At 44.0% G+C, this 19,834-nt stretch overlaps 1 protein-coding gene across 7 annotated transcripts in view; it reads left to right on the plus strand.

Moving 5' to 3' along the window:
* HDHD5 (haloacid dehalogenase like hydrolase domain containing 5) overlaps positions 1–19,834 on the plus strand; it is a 56,304-nt gene that overhangs the window by 9,537 nt on the left and 26,933 nt on the right. For 2 of the 7 annotated variants that reach the window (XR_013960213.1, XM_080661905.1), the window contains exons 2-8: positions 2,595–2,798; positions 4,379–4,491; positions 6,958–7,051; positions 8,327–8,360; positions 9,999–10,173; positions 14,363–14,551; positions 14,719–14,863. Coding sequence is in view for 6 of the 7 variants with exons in the window: in XM_080661905.1 (XP_080518031.1) it covers positions 2,595–2,798; positions 4,379–4,491; positions 6,958–7,051; positions 8,327–8,360; positions 9,999–10,173; positions 14,363–14,551; positions 14,719–14,863 (954 nt within the window). In the remaining variant the exon portion in view is untranslated. Of the gene's footprint in view, positions 1–2,564; positions 2,799–4,378; positions 4,492–6,957; positions 7,052–8,326; positions 8,361–9,998; positions 10,174–14,362; positions 14,552–14,718; positions 15,789–16,656; positions 17,538–19,834 lie in introns of those variants that run through there. The other 5 variants (XM_080661904.1, XM_080661902.1, XM_080661901.1 and 2 more) reach the window with 5 other exon arrangements.

Consider the following 19,834-nt stretch of genomic DNA (forward strand, 5'->3'; position numbering starts at 1 on the left):
CTATGTATTGATCTGGAAAGATAACCAAAACATACCAAGTGAAAAAAGCAAACAATATAATGCTACTAGAGGCCCGGTGCATGAAATCTGTGCGCAGGGTGGGGGGGAGGTGACCCTCTGCCCAGCCTGCACCCTCTCCAGTCTGGGACCCCTCAAAGGACAGTTGGACATCCCTCTCACAATCCAGGACTGCTGGCTCCCAACTGCTCGCCTGCCTGCCTGCCTGCCTGACTGCCCCTAACCGCTTCTGCCTGCCAGCCTGATCACCCCCTAACCACTCCCCTGCCAGCCTGATCGACGCCTAACTGCTCCTCTGCTGACCTGATTGCCCCTAACTGCCCTCCCCTGACAGCCTGGTCACTCCTAACTGCCCTCCCCTGCTGGCCTGGTCGCCCCTTACTGTCCTCCCCTGCAGGCCTTGTTCCTTCCAACTGCCCTCCCCTGCCAGCCCGCTCACCCCTAACTGCCCTCCCCTGCTGGCCTGGTCACCCCTAACTGCCCTCCCCTGCAGGCCTGGTCGCCCCCAACTGCCCTCCTCTGCAGGCCTGATTCCCCCCCCCCCCAAACTTCCCTCCCCTGCAGGGCTGGTTGTCCCCAACTGCCCTCCCTTAGAGGCCTGGTCCCCCCCAACTGCCCTCCCCTGGAGGCCTGGGTTCCCCCCCCCCCAACTGCCCTCCCCTGCATGCCTGGTCCCTCCCCAACTGCCGTCCCCTGCAGGCCTGGTCCCTCCCAACTGCCCTCCCCTGCTGGCCTGATTGCTCACCACTGCCCTCCCCTGCCAGCCATCTTGTAGTGGCCATCTTGTGTCCACATGGGGGCGGCCATCTTTGACCACATGGGGGTGGCCATCTTGTGTGTTGGAGTGATGGTCAATTTGCATATTACCTCTTTATTATATAGCATTTGTATGTTAATAAGAAATTTTGACTATAAAAAAGTTTCTGGAAAATATACAAGAGGGAATAGCACTATGTGGAAGAAGGAGACAAGAACCCTAAAAAATATTTATATTTCTAGTTTTTTAAAAACCCTGTGTGTGTGTGGTTATAATAAAATTTTAAAAGATGGTTATGAAGGCTATTATAACAGGTAAAAATGCTTGTATGTCAAGCAAAAAGGACAAGATGAAAAACTACACATATAAAGTATAGTTGTAGCTATATGACAAACAAGAATAGAAAAAGTAGATAAAAAGAAAATATTTTACCGGCCATAATGGTTCAGTTGGTTGGAGCTTTGCCCTGTGCACTAAAATGTTGATGATTCAAGTCCCTACCAGGGCACATACCTGGGTTGCGGTTTCAATTCCCAGTTGGGGTGTGGATGGAAGGCAACAGGTCGCTGTTTCTCACTCTTTCTGTTCCTCCTTCCCTCCCTCTCTCTAAGCATGTCTTTAGGTTAAGATTGAAAATAAATTAATTAAAAACAGAAAATATTAATTGATTGTGTTAAAGTGCAGGGATTGCTCACCTGGTGTGGCTCAGTGGTTGAGCGTAGACCTATGAACTAGGAGGTCACAGTTCGATTCCCAGTCACATCAGTCAGGCACAAGCTCGGGTTTCAGGCTTGATTCTCAGTAGGGGCATGCAAGAGGCAGCCAATCAATGATTCTCTCTCATCATTGATGTTTCTGTCTCTCTCTTCCTCTCCCTCTCTGAAATCAATAAAAAAAATTTTTAAAAATAAAGTGCAGGGATTATGTTTTTAATTTCTAGTTTGCAATTTAAAATTCTTTATATTAATTATGGAAAAATATTTTTTAAAATATATTTTTATTGATTTCCCAAAGGGAGGGAGAAGAAGAGAGAGATAGAAACATCAATGATGAGAGAGAATCATTGATCCGCTGCCTCCTGCACGTCCCACACAGGATCGAGCACTCAACCCTGGTATGTTTCCCAACTGGCCATCAAACCGTGACCTCCTGGTTCATAGGTCAATGCTCAACCACTGAAACACACCAGCCAGGCTGGAAAAATAATTTTTAACAAAGTAGTTATGTGTTTAAACATACATGAAAAAGGACCAATTCTTTATTATTGATGGGTTTGCTCTATCAGAAATCCCATGTCCTCATTTTATGTTTCAGGCCCTGGGCAACTTGAGAATAATGTGGAGTCCCTCTTTTTTTTTTAAAGAGCATTTATTGGGCAAAGGTAAAGGAAGGGCCTTCTTGGAGCTTGGGAGTTGAGGAAGCTAATGGTAATATGCCTGGGGCTGGAATGGGGAGGGGAAAGGGAAAGGCATGGCCATGCTCCCTGGAGGGAGAGCACCAAGTCCTTTTTTTTCTTTTTAAAATATATTTTTATTGATTTCAGAGAGGAAAGGTGAGGGAGAGAGAGAGAGAGAGAGACATCAATGATGAGAGAGAATCATTGATCGGTTGCTTCCTGCACTCCCCACACTGGGGATTGAGCCCGCAATCAGGGAATGTGACCTGACCAGGAATCCAACCTTGACCTTCTGGTTCATAGTTCGAGGCTCAACAACTGAGCCATGCAGGCTGGGCCCGAGTCCCTCTTTTTAAGGGTCTTTTCCTTCTTCCTCTCTGCCTCTTGACTTAGGCAGTGGCGGCTCTGTTCTCTCCTCTGCAGAGCCAGCCTACCTTTGGGTTCCTGTTGGACATCGATGGAGTGTTGGTGCGGGGCCATAGAGTGATCCCTGCTGCTCTGAAAGCCTTCCGCAGGCTGGTGAATGCTCAGGGGAAGCTGCGGGTGCCTGTGGTCTTTGTCACGAATGCTGGGAACATCTTACAGCATGGCAAAGCCCAGGAGCTGTCAGCTCTGCTGGGCTTTAAGGTAAGGAGGCAGCTGGAGACTCAAGGGCCTGGTTCCCAGTGGAACCCCCACTCTTGTTCTGACTAAGCCTTTTTCCCTGGGGTGCAGTATAGTATTGATAAGCCCGAGGGCATGACCAGTTAGTTCAGTTCAAATCTTTCAACCCTGCTTGAAAAATAACTTGAAGTTTAAGCCCAGCCTCATGAGTAGAGCCTCAACAACAGGGTAATTTTTTATATATGCATACATGTTAAGCACAAAAATCCTGCCCATGGAGTTGGTAGTTCAGCCTATAGTCTTCATATTCATTTCTTCTGGGCATCAGGGTTGTCTCTTTTGAATTGTCAGCCCCTAGAAAGTAAGGGTTACATTTTTCTTTTTTAAATATGTTTACATTGATTTGAGAGAGAAAAAGAGAGAGAGGAAGGGGAAGAGAGAAACATCAATGAGAGAGAACCATCAATTGGCTGCCTCCTGCATGCTCCCTACTGGGGATTGAGCCTACAACCCTGGACATGTGCCCTGACAAGGAATCGAACCAGCAACCTCTTGGTGCATGAGACAACACTCAACCAACTAGTCAGGGTGAGGGTCACATTTTTCTAAATCTCCGTATACCAAGTGGGACTCTGAAGTAACGGCCCTTGTTTCTCATAAATAAGATGCATGCACGTGAATAAACGCTGTCCCCCAAAAGCAGTCCCTCTTCACCCACTTTCAACTGCACATGTATCTCATATTGACACACTCATTCTTCTTTGTTGAGGGTGCTTGTAGTTTTGGGGAAAAGTACTTTGGAACCAAGAAAGTAAATAAAGTGGCTGATTGATGATGGGGTGACCCTGTTTGAGGATGAATGCAGGGAGTAAAGACATAAAACTGTTTCCCTTCTGTGGTTTTCAGAGAGGGTTTCAAAAACATTCTGAGAAAAGGCTGCATTGTTGTAATTAGTTTAAATGTTAAAAGGCTAAGTCTTTAAGTAGAACTGAGAACTGAAAGTCAAAGTTAGAGGCATAGCTCTATGACAGTGACAAAGAACATGCACACAAACTCTGCTTTTCAAAGGGAAGTTGAGCAGGATAGGATTGGTGAGTATCAGAACCCATCACTGATGGCATGTCCTGCTTGCTTTTTGTTTGTTTGTTTGTTAATCCTCACCTGAGGTTATTTTTTTCCATTGATTTTAGAGAGAATGGAAGGGAGAGGGGGAGGGAGGGAGAAAGAGAGAGAGAGAGAGAGATAGATAAAGAAAGAAACACGCCCTGACCACCTGGCCTGGGGATCAAACCTGCAACCAGGTACATGCCCTTGACTGGGAATCAAACCCAAGACCCTTTAGTGCTCAGGCCAACACTCTACCCCTGAGCCACATGGGACAGGGCACTGCTTGCTTGTGTTGTGTGGCAAGAGCCAAATTAGACTTGTGATTCTCACACCAATTTAGATACTTTCTAGGAGCTAGGAAGCCCTCCGCCCCCCCCCCTCCCTTTTTTTAATCTGGGCAGAGTTTTTTTCCTTCCTTCCTGGGTGAAAGAAGCTGCCATTTATCTCCCATTATTTCCCCCCAACTCTTCTTTTCTGTCTCTTGGCTGTCCCTACAGGTGGAGCCAGATCAAGTTATTCTTTCTCACAGTCCCATGAAGCTTTTCTCACAATATCATGGAAAACGGATGATAGTGTCTGGGCAGGGACCCCTGGTGGAAAATGCCCAAATGTATCCTTTTGGTGCTTCTCACTCTGGCTGAAGAGAAAGGGGCAGGACTGGGGACTTTTCTCCCATGGCTGAGGGGGCACCATCATAAAGCATGCTGGATGCAGGGTGCCGGGCCTCATGGGATGTGTGGTGGGCTCTTGAGGGAGAGAGGACAGCCCTCAGGTGTGGTCAGTGCTGGTGGCTGGTGGTTTCCAAAAGCCAGCCCACTGCATCATTACCTTCTGGGGAGCTAAAAATACAAATTCCTGGGAAATCTGTGTCATTAGGTCTGAGAAAAAAAATCAACAGTCTGTATTTTAAAAAATGAAACTAGGTGATTCTATAATTAGGTTTGAGAATCACTGCTCTAGGGCTGTTCTTCATGGTGCTCAATCAACTTATCTGCAATGTTAATTAAGTACCTACAGTGAATTCATCCTTTGGGTGATGTGCATATTCAAAAGGCAGAAGATTGTCTTTGTTCTCAAGCAGCTTATTTATTTGCTCCTGCAGATCCTGTCCAGCACTTCCTGTGTGCCAGTACTGTAGGGTCTAAGGGAGTAGGGGCCAGGAGAAGCACCATGGAATTGCGAATTAATTGAAGGGCTCATACTTGAGGCACCATATCCAATAAAGGAATGTTTCAGATGGCATGGGATTAAAGACTTAAAAGAGCAGTATAGGTGGTTCTGGGTGTCACAGGTGTTAGGGGAACAGGAACATCCTTAGAGCAGAAATTACTTATGGTTTCATGGAGGGGCAAGGCTGTGACACAGGAGAGGTTTTAGGTTTTCCATGCAGAGGCAGTAAGGAGGCTAGAAAGAGAAGGGATGGTGAGGATCCCTGAAGCAGAAGATTGTAATGAGACAGGGTGGGAAATAAGGATAAGGAGGGTGGTGCTGGGTGTAGGAAACTGCAGAAGTAAATGCAGGAAGTAACTGAATTCATTATGAGGGCAGTGGGCAGTCTCCAGGTTTATTACTGATGGGGTGATCTGATGGAAGCATCATTTTTGGAAAATTCATTTTGAGAGTAATCTGAAATCGTGGACAGTTAAGGTTACAAGTGGGAATTAAAGATAGAAAAATGGAGGCAGGTCTTGGAGAGCTAAAGCTGAGCTGGCTTACCTCTCCCATGACCTCCCCATGCTGGTGGAATCCAATTCATCTTAAAGCTTCAGCTCAAGCCTAACTTCTCTAGACCAGCGTTCGCCAACTGGTGGTCCATGAGGTCCAAAAGGTTGACGACCACTGGTTTAAGGAAACCTTTGGAGCAGCGGTCGCCAACTGGTGGTCTGTGAGGTCCAAAAGGTTGGTGACCACTTCTCTAGACTAAGCATGTCAAACTCAAAGGCTAACACAGGCCAAATAAACAAGGTTTAAGTTTATGTGGGCTGCAAAAAACAAAAAACTTCAATTTTCATGGAAACATAGGTTTAGTTCGATAGAGACATGCTGAATACAAAGGGCTGAAATAAATGAGTAATCATTAACATAAAATATTAGAACATTTTAATAAAAATTAATATTTTTTCTTGATAACTTACCAGACACTGAATAGCTGCACAAATTAATAAGTATAATGCAAATAAGTCTATATTTCTTGTTCTCCAAAAGTGAAATATTTCCTGTTGCGCACACCAAACAAGTCAGTCCAAGACTAATGTCATGGCAATTGCTAGTATTAGTGGAGAGAAATGGTGCGCCTGTGCGTGAGGTGTATAAGGGAAATGAATGCAACATGATTATGGTAATCAGTCATTAGCAAACGTTGTAGTTCGTTATTAATAATTATGTATAACAGGATATTGTAAAAATTAAGTTACAAAATTTTTATTACAACATTTCTTGCCTGGCTGGTTTGGCTCAGTGGATAGAGCGTCGGCCTGCAGACTCAAGGGTCCCAGTTTTGATTCCGGTCAAGGGCATGTACCTTGGTTGCGGGCATATCCCCAATAGGAGGTGTGCAGGAGGCAGCTGATCGATGTTTCTCTCTCATCGATGTTTCTAACTCTCTATCCCTTTTCCTTCCTCTCTGTAAAAAAATCAATAAAAAAAAACAAAAACATTTTTTATATACCGTTAAGGCCACTGAGTAGTCTCCTTTTCTGAACTTCTTGGCATACAGTGGCAGCACTTCATGGAGTGCTCTCTGTGATGGGTTTTGGGCAGGTGGTGAGCTCCTTGAGGACAGAGTTTCTTATATGCCTTGTGCCCTAGTACTACCCAGTGTAGGATCTGGCACCTAGAATGTGTCCAGTCTCCAGTGGTATATATTGCTTGGAGGAACACAGCCCCACTCTACCTATGCACTCATGGACTGCCTGTCAGCACTTTTAGGATTGGTGTTGGCCCTGCTGGGCTCATTGGTTCACTCCTGTCTGGGGATTGGGTAGACTAGTTCGATCAGGATTGGGTTGGTTCCCCTTCCTTTAAAGATATTTTTTCCCCAGAACTGCCCAGCTTTGTTTCCCTGATCTTGGTCTAGACTGGGCTTCAAGAATGTGGTTACTGTGGATGAGCTGCGGATGGCCTTCCCTGTGCTTGACATGGTGGATCTCCAACGGCGGCCAAAGACCACGGTAATAAGAACACATCTGGGGTCTTGTGTTTAATTATGTCCTCTTGTTCCTTCATGGGCTTCTCTTGCAACCCTTCACCATTAGAGCTACAGCTTGTCAATGTTTCTCAAATTGCCTTCTTGGAGAGGCACATCTGGCCAAGGATTTGTCCCCCACATATCCAGAATGGCTCAGAGGAGCCACACGCTCCTAAGGGCTTTCCTTTCTGCATTGTTTGTGATTAGCTGAGAACCCTTTTATAGAGCCCCAGCATCTCCTCTAGTTGGTAGCTTTGTATTTTGGTAGCTGGCTTTCCCAGTATTGTCTGGGAGAATCATTAACCTTTGTTAAATTCTTCACTGTTATGCTTTATCCTGAGACAGTTTCCTTGTGAAAAGCAGCTTGCTTATAAAAGTAACTGGCAGTTCTGAGTGTCTGCTGTGTTCTCTTTGGGTTCAGCTCATATTTATCTTTTCTGATCAGTAGTCACAGGGCCTCTTATTGAACCTCTATAGTGTGTGACTGCCCCTGGCCCTGTTTTTTATGTCAACTCTATATATTTATATCATATAGCCTATATTATAAGTCTGACTACTATCAAAATGTGATGAAATGTGTTATAAACAGATAACTTACTTTTATTCATTTATATAGCTTCTCTCCTTCCCCCAGAGTGTTCCAATTAAAATAGAGCACTTTATTGCCTTTGAGAGCTTTTTTCTAGAACCATGCAAATTATGTGGAGAACCAGAATATCAGAGTTGGAAAAGATCTTATAACAGTTCAGAGACTGAGCCTCAGGGGAAGTGACTTACTCCAGGTCATATAGCTGATTAGTGGCAGAGATAAGATTGTAATAGTCTGGGGAAGGAATGGAAGGGGTTGGTAACATGAAAGCTTTGGCTTCCTAATCCAATAGCAAGAGAAATGGTCCATCACACCCTGAAGGCCTCCTTTTTCTCCAAAGGCTCACCTTCCTTGGCCCATATCTTGCTTCCTGTCCTTGCAGGAGAAAACAGCTGATCAACCTTTTCTTTTAGCTGACCTTTACTAGTATATGTGGTATCCCTCGACCTGTTTTGTGACCAGTCTGGTTCTTCTCTCTTCACCTTTCTTCATGAATCTTCTCCCTTAGTCCTATTTGCTTCTCCTCAGCTTGGGCTATACCATGGGGTGTTCTTCAATCCTATCTAGAATGAGACTTTCCTCCCACCCACCCTTGGAAACCAGCGTGTGATTGTCCTGTAGTGGAAAGTAGTCATTGTATTGATGGGCTTGTTCTTTGTCTCTTGGCAGCCCCTTCCAAGGAATGACTTCCCCGCTATTGAAGGTAATGAGGTCCTCTCCTTGTGTGGGCATGAGACTGGGTTGTTCTTTCTCCTTTCAAGCCCTCCAGACTATTGTAGCCAGGGGACATTGAGCATTAGATCACCTGGGTTCTGGTCTTGGATCTGCCACTCACTACCTCTGAGATATTTGTTGTTAATATTTTCTTCTTTATATCATTTGCCTTTTTATTCCGGAAGAATCATAAGTTTAGAAAATCTTAGAGTAGAAAGGTACCTACGGGTAATTTAGTCCAGTGTTCCTTAGCCCCATTAAACCCAGTTCTCTCCTTATATAACAAAAATATTGTAGTGTCCCCTTTACTAACTTGAAATGAAATTCATAGATAATATATCTTCCTATACACATATGTTACAATTAATTAGTTTAATATAATTGTAATAGGGAGAAATAAAGGGAAAACATAAAGGTAATATGTACTTCAATATGTAGTAATTTTCCAAAAAGACATAATGAAGTAGTAAGATGATTGAACCAAACATAGAATCACCATGAATGTTATAGCTACAAATGCAGACTGATATGTTTATAGGTGTGATATAGGTGTGTTTTATTGGTGACTCAGAAATTAGGGGCAGTATCATCATTAGTGAAGTGATTTTGCAAAATAGGGACTAAACTTGGTAACATTTTGAAAAAAGAAAAGTACAGCCTTCTCTTGACTTATGTAATAGGTACATTTTTTTTTTTTTTGAAAAATCAGTGTTTATGAAAACTACCAAAAAATACTTTGTATTTACATGGAATTAGGGTTTAGGTTCATTAATTATAAACAGGTTGTTCCCTACATGAATACCAGCTGGGACACTCAAATGTTTATAGACATTGGCAGTTTTTGAATGAACAGGACTGTACTGAGCATCTAGCATCCCTGGCCCCCTCCTACAATCCTCACCACTAAGTATCAGTCATTTTAATGATTAAAATACATCCTCTAGCTTCCAGAACACCTCTTCAGGGGGCAGTGGTTCAATTCACTGGTCTTGTAGCTGATATCACAACTTCCATTTGTTGGGTACTATGAATCCAGCACAGGTTAAGTGCTTTATTATATATCATTTTTATTCTCATAACAATAGTAGGTGTTGTTATAGTTGAAGAAGCTGAGGCTTAGAGAAGGTAAATAACTTGCCCATAACCAGGAAAGTTGGCACAGTCAGCTTTGGAATTCAGGTCTCTATCACTCTGTATCCAGCTCTCCTAGCTGTTAGCGTTATTGGCTCCTGGGGCTCAGAGAGAAGTGGCTGAGGAAAGTGAGCATTTTGCCAAGTACCTGTGGGTAGGGTGGTGGGGAGAATATCAGTTAGCAGAAGGAAGTGGGCCTGAGACTCACTGTTGTTTGTCTTGTTTTTAACTTATGTGAATGTGGTGGATACAATAACAGCATGAGCCCTTAGAAGGTGCCTTCCTGGGCCCTGGGTTTTGTTCACCTTGGGTGAATAGGTGAGTGGCTTTTCCAAGGCTATTCAGGGAACCATGCCCTTGCCCGGGTGAGTGTACTGTGGGGGAAGAGCTGTGGTTGGGTGGCCTCAGCTGGTCTTCTGAGGGCCTTCCTCCCGCCCGCCACAAAGGGCAGGCTAAGTGCCCTGCACCCTTACCCCTATGCCTTTGCTCTTTAAAGGAGTACTCCTCCTTGGGGAGCCAGTACGCTGGGAGACAAGCCTGCAGCTGATCATGGATGTCCTTCTCAGCAATGGGAACCCTGGGACGGGTCTGGCGACGGCCCCTTATCCCCATCTCCCTGTCCTGGCCAGTAACATGGATCTTCTTTGGATGGCTGAAGCCAAGATGCCCAGGTGAGGATATAGTCCCTGGCCTTGACCCTGGTGGCCCATTTCCAGCTATTGCCTGAGCAGTCCTACTGACAGTTAGTTTCCCATTGCCATTTGATACTGCAGCTTACTGAGCACTGAAGATGTATTGAGATGATCTTTAACAAATAATCCTTGCCCTTCAGAATCTTAACAGAACAAGTTCTTTTTGATTAGAGGAACCCAAATGGTCAGTTTCTGAGGTATATCAATGCAAATTATTCAACTGCTCTTCCTTCTTTGACAATGCAAATTATTCAACTGCTCTTCCTTCTTTGCCTTCACCCTGTAGCATTGATTATTTCAATTCTTTGTTTCCTTTTGCCCTTAAAACATAGGAGCAGGGGAAAGAAATAATTGTTCTGAGGTTTGTATATACCAGAGAACAGACCCAGTGGATAAGTGACTTTCTCAAAGGCACGTGGGTAGTGAACAGGCTTACACACTCTCTGCACAATTGTGTAGGGCTCACCTGTCCTGTCCTTTTCTGAGTTTGAGCACAGTATAGGCAGCCCTTTTTCTGGCCCTGGAGGTGCCTTACAGGAAGGGCAGCTGACGGCTGCTGTGTACTGTTTAGCTGCTCTTGTCTGCAAGGCCAAAGTCTAGAGCAAGCATGTCAAACTCAAAGGCTAACACAGGCCAAATAAGATTTAAGTTTATATGGGTGGCAAAAAAACAAAAGCTTCAATTTTCATAGAAACATAGGTTTATTTCGACAGAGTCATGCTGAATACAAAGGGCTGAAATAAATGAGTAATCGTTAACATAAAATAATAGAACATTTTAATAAAAATTAATATTTTTTCTTGCACATTAACTTACCAGACACTGAATAGCTGCACAAATTAATAAGTGTAATGCAAATCTATTTTTCTTGTTCTCCAAAAGGGAAATAATTCCTGTTGCACACACCAAACAAGTCACTCCAAGACTAATGGCATGGCAATCGGCTACTAAAATATTCACTGCTAGTATTAGTGGAGAGAAATGGTGTGCCTGCAGATAAGGCGCATAAGGGAAATGAATGCAACACGATTATAGTAATCAGTCATAAGCAAACATTGTAGTTTGTTATTGATAACTAGTGGCCCAGTGCACGAATTCGTGCACATTGAAAAATTAATTAAAAGAAATACTTTAATATCACTATTCGCCCTTTCTTTATAATAGAAGTGTCAACCAAATTTATGATCAGCAATGACAGATGGAAACACATGCGTGAGATTGGCGCCAATGATATATATATATATATATATATATATATATATATATATATATATAAACTTGCTTAGTTAGACCTGCTTTCTGATGTAGCTAAACTTTTTCCAGCCCAGTGAAGCACTCCAACTTCTCTTTCAGGTAATTGTCAGCAACACAGCAGGAAATACCAACATGAAACAGATTATTATTGTAGATCATGCAGGGAGAACAAAGGGTAAAATATTTAACTGCAGCAGTGTTTGATTATATTCTGTGCAGTGAGAAAACCTGAAGTCATTTTCAAGGTCCACCATTTCTTCTTTTCAGTCAGGTCAAGTTTCTGAATCTCCATTTTCCAGCTAATGAAAAGAAAATAGGATTCCATCGAGTCTCCTATCTACCTATTCCAGGTCTTCTGTGAGGATCAAATGAGATGAGGCACGGGAAAACGCTTCGCAGACATTTGATTAAAGTGTAAAATGTTTGCACCTGGCTATAAAGCAAGTTGTGTTTCTGGGCTGAAGAAACTCCGAGGAGGCTAGTTATCACTAGGGAGAGGAAGCCGGGCATCGCTATGTGATGTCATTAACCAGACGGACACTTAGCATATTAGCCATATATATATATATATATATATATATATACATATATATATATATATATATATAGACTACAGGCCCGATGCACGAAATTCATGCAAGAGTAGGCCTTCCTTCCCCCAGCTGCTGGCACCAGCTTCCCTCTAGCACCTGGGACCTGGGCTTCCCTCACAGAGGGAGGCTCCACCCACCTGCCACAGCCCGCAGTCAGTGGCCTAGGCCTCCCTCTGCAGGGTGATCATGGGGTGATGGCCGGGCCCCCAACCAATTGCATCGCACCTGCCTTGGCTGGCCTGGTGCCAGTGGGTGTTATAGTGTGGTCCAGGATGCTTGTCCAGGTGGTCGTTCTGCTGTTTGGCCGTTCAGTCAATTTGCATATTATGCTTTTATTATATAGGATGGCCTGTCGCTAGGGAGAGGAAGCCGGGCATTACTATGTGATGTCATTACCTGGTGCCCACAGCCACCGTTTCTGGGCTGGGCTGGGCTGGGCTTGTGCCATGGTGTCTCAGCAGCATTGGCTGCGATTTGGTGGACTGTTGCTCCAGGGTGGTGGCGGGGCCTGTGTCCCACTTGGGGAAAGCCGAGTGTTGCTTTGTCGGCACCAGGTCCACGTTGCTGTTTTCTATAAATGGCGAGTGCGCATCACAGTAGCTTCTGCATTGAGCGTCTGCCCCCTGGTGGTCAGTACAAGTCATAGTGACTGATTGGACAGTTGGAGGGACACTTAGCATATTAGCCATATATATATATATATATATATATATATATATATATATATATATATATATAATGTGTAACAGGATATTGTAAAAATTAAGTTATGAAATTTTTATTAAAACGTTTCTTGCATACCATTATATTGGCTGGGCCACAAAAATATTCATTGTGGGCCACATGGGCCCATGGGCCGCGAGTTTGACATGCTTGGTCTAGAGTTTTCTCCCCTCCCCATGACTCCCAGTAAGCTGGGTGTGTGATCCATCAATAGGGCAGCAGGGCCCAACACTGCCTCAAGTCATGCCACTCAATAGCCCATAAGAGATGGGGATTACAGTGTCTCTCTTGTTACTTTTCAAGTATTTTCCTATTGAGGTTAGGTATTTTTTCTGAGTTATTCTTTCAAAATTAGGGTATGCTGACACTAAGTGAAGGGGGTTTGGTTATATAGGCTGTGAACTGAATAGTAAGGGGAAGATTTCAATTTACAAACCAGATTTGAGGTTAATCTTTCATTTAGTAATTTGAAAATATAATTTATTACATAAATAAATGACACAAATATAACTTTTATATATTGTGCAGTATCAGTTCAGATTTGGTTTAGTGGCAAGGGATTAAAACCCAAAACAAAAATATCTTTTTTTTTTTTTTTTAAATATATTTTATTGATATTTTACAGAGAGGAAGGGAGAGGGATAGAGAGCTAGAAACATCGATGAGAGAGAAACATCGATCAGCTGCCTCCTGCACACCTCCCACCGGGGATGTGCCCGCAACCAAGGTACATGCCCTTGACCAGAATCGAACCCGGGACCCTTCAGTCCGCAGGCCGACGCTCTATCCACTGAGCCAAACCGGTTTCGGCAAACAAAAATATCTTAAGATAAAAGTTTCTTTCTCATGTGAAATAAGTCTAGGGTAGACTGTCCAAGTCTTGTATGGAAGCTCCACCTGTCAGAAATAGAGGCACCTCTGTCTTCCTGCTGTGCAATCCTTAGCCCTTTACTACATAATCCCAAATGGCTGCCTGAACTTCACCTCATATCAGCATTCCAGGCAGAAAGGAACAGGGGATGGTAGAGAAGAGCATCACCTCCCCAATTTAAGGATACTTCCTAGAAGTTTAGCCCAGCATTTCTAATTTCATTGACTCTTTGGTTATAGTGCATTCACATGGCCACACACCCTGTTGCAGAGGAGGAAGGGAATATAGTTTTTACACCTGGTAGCACTATGCTCAGTGAAAATTGGCACCAAGAAAGAAGGGGAGAATGGCAACCAGTAGTCTGCCACAATTCTAAAGCAAAAATTAAACTTTCTGGAATCCTAACTCCTGGGGTATAATCCTAGTGCTACCACCTTGGGCAAGTTACTTAATCTCTTTATGCCTCAGTTTCCTCATTTGTAAAATGAGAACAGTGATCTCATAGGGTTTTTCTGAGAATTAAATGTTATTTGTATCTCCAGTGTTAGGACAGTGCCCAATAAATGTTATTAGATAGTAGCATGTCATAAATGTAATTCTTACTAGAAGTAATTTTATTTTGACCTGTCACCACTGGGGGAGTGAAAGGGTACTGCTCAGAGAATGGCAGGTGGCCTGGAGAGCCCAGGGAGCGAAGACTGAGCTGCTGGGCTGTCTTCTCTGGCAGGTTTGGCCATGGCACGTTTCTGCTGTGCCTGGAAACCATTTACCGCAAAGTGACAGGCAAAGAGCTGAGATACAAGGGCCTGATGGGCAAACCCAGCATCCTCACTTATCAGTATGCAGAAGAACTGATCAGGCGGCAGGCGGAGAGGCGGGGTTGGGCTGCCCCCATCCAGAAGCTCTATGCTGTAGGGTAAGCTCTATCAATTACCTCAACTTTCCCTTCCCCTCTCATCCACCTTGTTTCCCTATGTTTAATGCACACTCCTTGCCCCACAATTGTCCTCTGCTCTCTGTGCCTTATAACACTGAACTTCGGTTTTCTCCTCTTTTCTTTTCCGGTATGGTTGCCCCTACCAGTGATAATCCTATGTCTGATGTCTACGGTGCCAACCTGTTCAACCAGTACCTGCAGATGGCGAAGCATGAGGGGGCAGAGAAGCTGGGGGCCAGTGGTCTGTTGAAGCAGCGACCCTCAGCAACCCAGAGCTGTGCCTCCATCCTGGTGTGCACTGGTGTATACAGTCCCAAGGCCCCGGGGTTCACAGAGCCTGCTCAGGGAGGAGAGGAGCCTCCCTTCCATGGGCATCGGGACTTCAGTTTTAGTCCAGGGCTTATAGAGGCATCCCACATTGTGAATGATGTGGATGAGGCTGTGCAGCTGGTTTTCCACAAAGAGGGTTGGGCTTTGTAGTGAGGACTGTGTTGCAGGCAGGGGGACGGAGGGTGTCTGGAGCTGTAGGTGAGTCCCATTTTCTGGCTTCTGGCCTGGATCACAGGGCAGGGCATCATGTCAGGCCTGCTCCCCACAGATGTGACATTAGTGATTACTTGGAAGAAGACACTGGTTTTTCTACTGCTGGGCAGTAGCCATCGAATTGTACCCTGAGTAGCATTATGGGTAGAACTATCAAGATTTTCTGGGTCCAATTCCTGTCTGCTTCTCCTGGCAGTCTGACCTCAGCCCAGTCACTTTGCCTCTATGCCTTAGTATCCTTGTCCTCCTCATTTCATTAGGGTCTTCTGGGAAAAGGGGAGACAATATGTAATAACATGGAAATTTATACAGGACCTTTGCCTGCATTAAGGGAACCATTGCATGCCAGCAAGGTGTCTAACACTCAGATACTACTTTTTATTGTATTTCAGCTTATCGCTCAGATTTTTGAACTTATTTTTAAATTAAAATGATAATAAATATTCATTATGCCATCTCTTGTGAAGCTCTATCTGGAATGTGCTTAAAAATCATGTGGGGAAGGCTAGTAGATGAGTGGTGTAGGTGACCTTCAGGCAAAGAGATTGGTGGCATTTCACTTCCAGAAGGAGGTTGATGTCTCCTTTTCCACCTTTATTCCCTCTGACCTCATCTGGGCTGTGAAGCAAGTCTATTTAGGAATGAGTGATGCCCAGGCAACTTCCCTGATATGAAAAAGAAAAAGGATTTTGTCTATGGTTTGTTCTAAAGGAAGGAGCTTTTTCATTTTATTTATTTTATTTTTTAAAAAAATATATTTTATTGATATTTTACAGAGAGGAAGGGAGAGGGATAGAGAGTTAGAAACATCGATGAGAGAGAAACATCGATCAGCTGCCTCCTGCACACTCCCTACTGGGGATGTGCCCACAACCAAGGTACATGCCCTTGACCGGAATCAAACCTGGGACCCTTCAGTCCGCAGGCTGACGCTCTATCCACTGAGCCAAACCGGTTTTGGCGGGAAGGAGCTTTTTTAATAATGATTCTAGAGAGTATGTGTTTTCTTTATTCCTCCCTCTAGGAGTAATCCAATTCCATGTTTCCATGGTCTGTGTCACCCATGACCTTGCATTTGCCAAATCCCCATATCATTTCTTGCCCTCATCTTTCTACAGCTATCCTTTGCTGTGACACAGCAGATTATTCCTTCCCCTCTTCTCAAAACACTCTGTACTTGGCTATGTCTGACTGACTTCTTGATACCTCTGTTTACATACCTGGTAGTCATTTAGAGTAGAAGGAACAAAGGAGGTTGAGAAGTGGCCAGTGAAATAGGAGGGAACTTGAGAGCTGGTGTCTTGGAGGCTGAATACAGAACGTATTTCATGAAGGAGGTATTGATGAACTATGCTCACTCTGTATCAGAGCTTAACCCTGTTTAAAACCAAACACAGCCTGATCCTACCCTAGAACCCCAAATAATCTGGGTCCTGCTGCAGTCCTTCCCACTTCAGACAATCGCAGCTCCTTCCTTGTTGTTTAACTGAAAGCTTGGACTCATCCTTGTCTTCTCTTTCTCTCCCATTTCCCATGTCTAGTCCATCAGCAAGTCCTGTCAGCTTTGCCTTCAGAATGGATCCAGTGTGTGAGCACTTTCCAACTTTCAACACTACCCTGGTTCAGGCTGCTGGTTTCCCTTGCTTGGATTGTTGCTGCAACCTCTTATCTGGCCTCCCTGTCTCACCCCTACCCTCTCTCCTCACTGTTTTCCACTCATTGGCCCAAAAGTCAAATCATAAGTTTGATCTATTCTGTGATCAGAACCCTCTTGTGACTTCTTGTCTCACTCAGAGTAAAAGCCTAAATTCCTTACCACAACACAAATCCCGTTCTACCACTTTCCCTTCGATCATTTCATATCAGCCACACTGGCTACTTGCTGGTCCACCATACACACTCCTGCCTCTGGGGCTCTGCACTAGCTGTTCCCTCTGCCTCATTTCCAATATCCACAAGGCTCACTCCATCCCCATTCTTCTCCCCACCCCCCCACATCATTTAACACTATGTTAAAAAATTCCTCTTTTCTTACTTAATTTTCCCTATACCTTATCACCCCATGACTTATATCTACTCTTTATTCTGTGTCTTCTAAAATATAAGCTCAATGGACTTTGTTCATATTGCTTCACTCTTGTATCCCCACACCTACATGCTTGGCAGTTGGTAGGGTTACAGAACCCGTAAATCCTCCTATAGGGTTTTTAGAGACAAACATGGCTTTCTTCTCCCTTGGGGAGTATGGCAAAAGTGAAAGACTATGGGTCTTAGAGTCAGACAGGCATGGAATCAAATCCCAGGCAGGTCTGTCACTCATTAGCCAGATGGCCTTGGGCAATTTCCTTCACTTCTCCAAGCTTCCATTTTCTCATCTGTAAAATTGGCCATGTGTATTTCATAAACAAGCTATTTTAAGTACAATACTGTGTCATTTAGGATTTTGTTCAGCTGCTTGTTACAGAAATATGATTACAGTGGTTTGAACAAATAGATGATTATTTTTCTAAACAACAGGAAGTTCAGAGATAGGCATTTCAGGGGTTTCATCAAGGACTCAGATTCTTGCCCATCATTCTTAGTGTTTATGAAGGAGAATCGTTGATCGGCTACCTCCTGCACACCCCCTCTGGGGATCAAGCTTGCAACCCAGGAATATGCCCCAACTGGGAATCGAACTATAACCTCCTGAGGTTCATAGGTTGACGCTCAGAGCACGCCGGCCGGGCAGATCTTTTAAAGAACTTTCCCAGAAGTTCCACCTTTGAACTTGCAGTTCTATGTGATTGACTCCAGCTGGGTCACACAGGCACCACAGCTGTAAGGAGGCAGTGGTGGGGTACATTATTGCTCAAACAAAATCAGAGTCTGTTTGTAAGGAATGCTGGTGGAATGGATATTGAGTAGGCAACTTGCAGTACAACTCTAATGCCCAGGACCCAGAAGGCATTTAACTGTGATCATTTCTTCAAGACCTCTAAGGAAATGGGTAAAGCCCTGACCTCTGAAGTACTTTGTCTGTTATCTGAACCACTGGGTTGGGTAATAATATTGCCAGCTTATATTTGCTTATTAGGTAACCTTTTCCAAAGCATTTTAAAACAGACATCTGTCCATACTTTATTAGAGCCTCACAAAACCCCTAATGGAGAGAGACAAATCTTATCTATCCATTTTTATAAATGAGGACATCAAGGCAGAGATCATTCATTTTAGAAACATTTAGTGAAGATCTGTGTGCCAAGCACCATTCTAGGCACCATCGTAGTGACCAGTCATTGGTAACAACAATGCCTGCCCTCGTGGAGTTCACCTTTTAGTGGTCCAAAGTTAGTAAATGAAGGGGCTGGGCTTGAAGTTGGGTCTCCTAACTCTGATCCCAGGGTTCTCCCTGAGATACACATCAAAGACCCTTTCATCCTTAGCCAGTCCACTGCCCTTCCTCCAAGCATCGCTTTATGTCCTGGAGCAGCTGCTGTCGTGGAGAGAGACCAGGTAAACTCTCCATGGGCCAAATAGGTTGAAGTTACCAAATGGAACAATAGGCGAGTGCACAGTAAGGTGGAAAATAAATCCAAGTGTGGCTACTTGAGGAGAAATCTTGCAGAATTGAGAACCCTTGGGTACAGATGGAAGTGACGGAAGATAGCATCTAACTCTGTCTGCCTTTGGTTCTGTCTCTTTGGCTGGCAGTTGTTTTGACTCGATGGCCATCTCTCTTCCTTTCTTGTTTGAATTTCCTAAAGATAATGATGAGGAAAATAAGACATTTGGGGGAGGTGGTGGGCGCGTGCTGGCAGCCTGACTCTGTACCTAGTTAGTCAGTATCCCTAATACACATTCTTGTTAGCCTATAATCAAGTCATTGCCCCTTCCTTAATTATCTGGTCTTGCAAGACCTGTTTACCTAAATACTCACATTTTACAGAGGCTATAAACCATGAATAATACAAACCCCTGGAGGGGGTTATCAGTGCTGGCACCAGGCCAGGCCTTTAGGTGTGGTCTCACGTCCCCCATCCCAACACATGGGGCTTTTTGCAAAGCCTGCAAAAGGTCCGGAAGTCTGATCCACGTTTGGGGGACAAAGGGCATAAAGAGAAAGCTTCCTCCATATTGGCTTGCTCAGGATTTGGAAACAGGCTCCCCTGAGTCACGGTACTAGTACATCTGGAAATAAATGGGTTTTTCCTGTATCTCTGAGTACTCCTGTGTGTATTTTCTGGTTGCATGGTAAATTCTGTAACAATAACAAGATCTTTCAAATCCATGTCAGAGAGCAAGCCAGCCACTCAGCTCCAATGCAGTCTTGTCTATTAGGGGCTTTGTCTGAACTTGTGGAACCAAGGCTCACAACCATTTCATTAGCTCAGCCCGAAACTTAATGTAAATGTTACCTTTCTATGTTTTGATGGAGCCAAATCAGTACCAAAAATAAATAAATAAATTGGATTTTGTAAGTCAATTTGACCAGGAAGTAAGCTCATATTTATGATAAAATTATTAACCTGGAACAAAACTATACCATCAGGCAATCACATTGAACAGAGAGAATGACCTTGATTTCTCTAGTTAGTCATTGCCTTGGAGTTTGGAACATAGGGGTGTTGTAGAAGACCATAGAAACCCAAGCAATGCTTAGAGAAATGGAGTTACACAGCTTTATTATGCTGGCGGACTCAGAGGAGGTTGCCTCTCAAATTCTAAGCAAACCAATAC

The sequence above is a fragment of the Plecotus auritus genome, assembly GCF_963455305.1.
Source record: "Plecotus auritus genome assembly, chromosome: 3".
NCBI lineage: Eukaryota > Metazoa > Chordata > Mammalia > Chiroptera > Vespertilionidae > Plecotus > Plecotus auritus.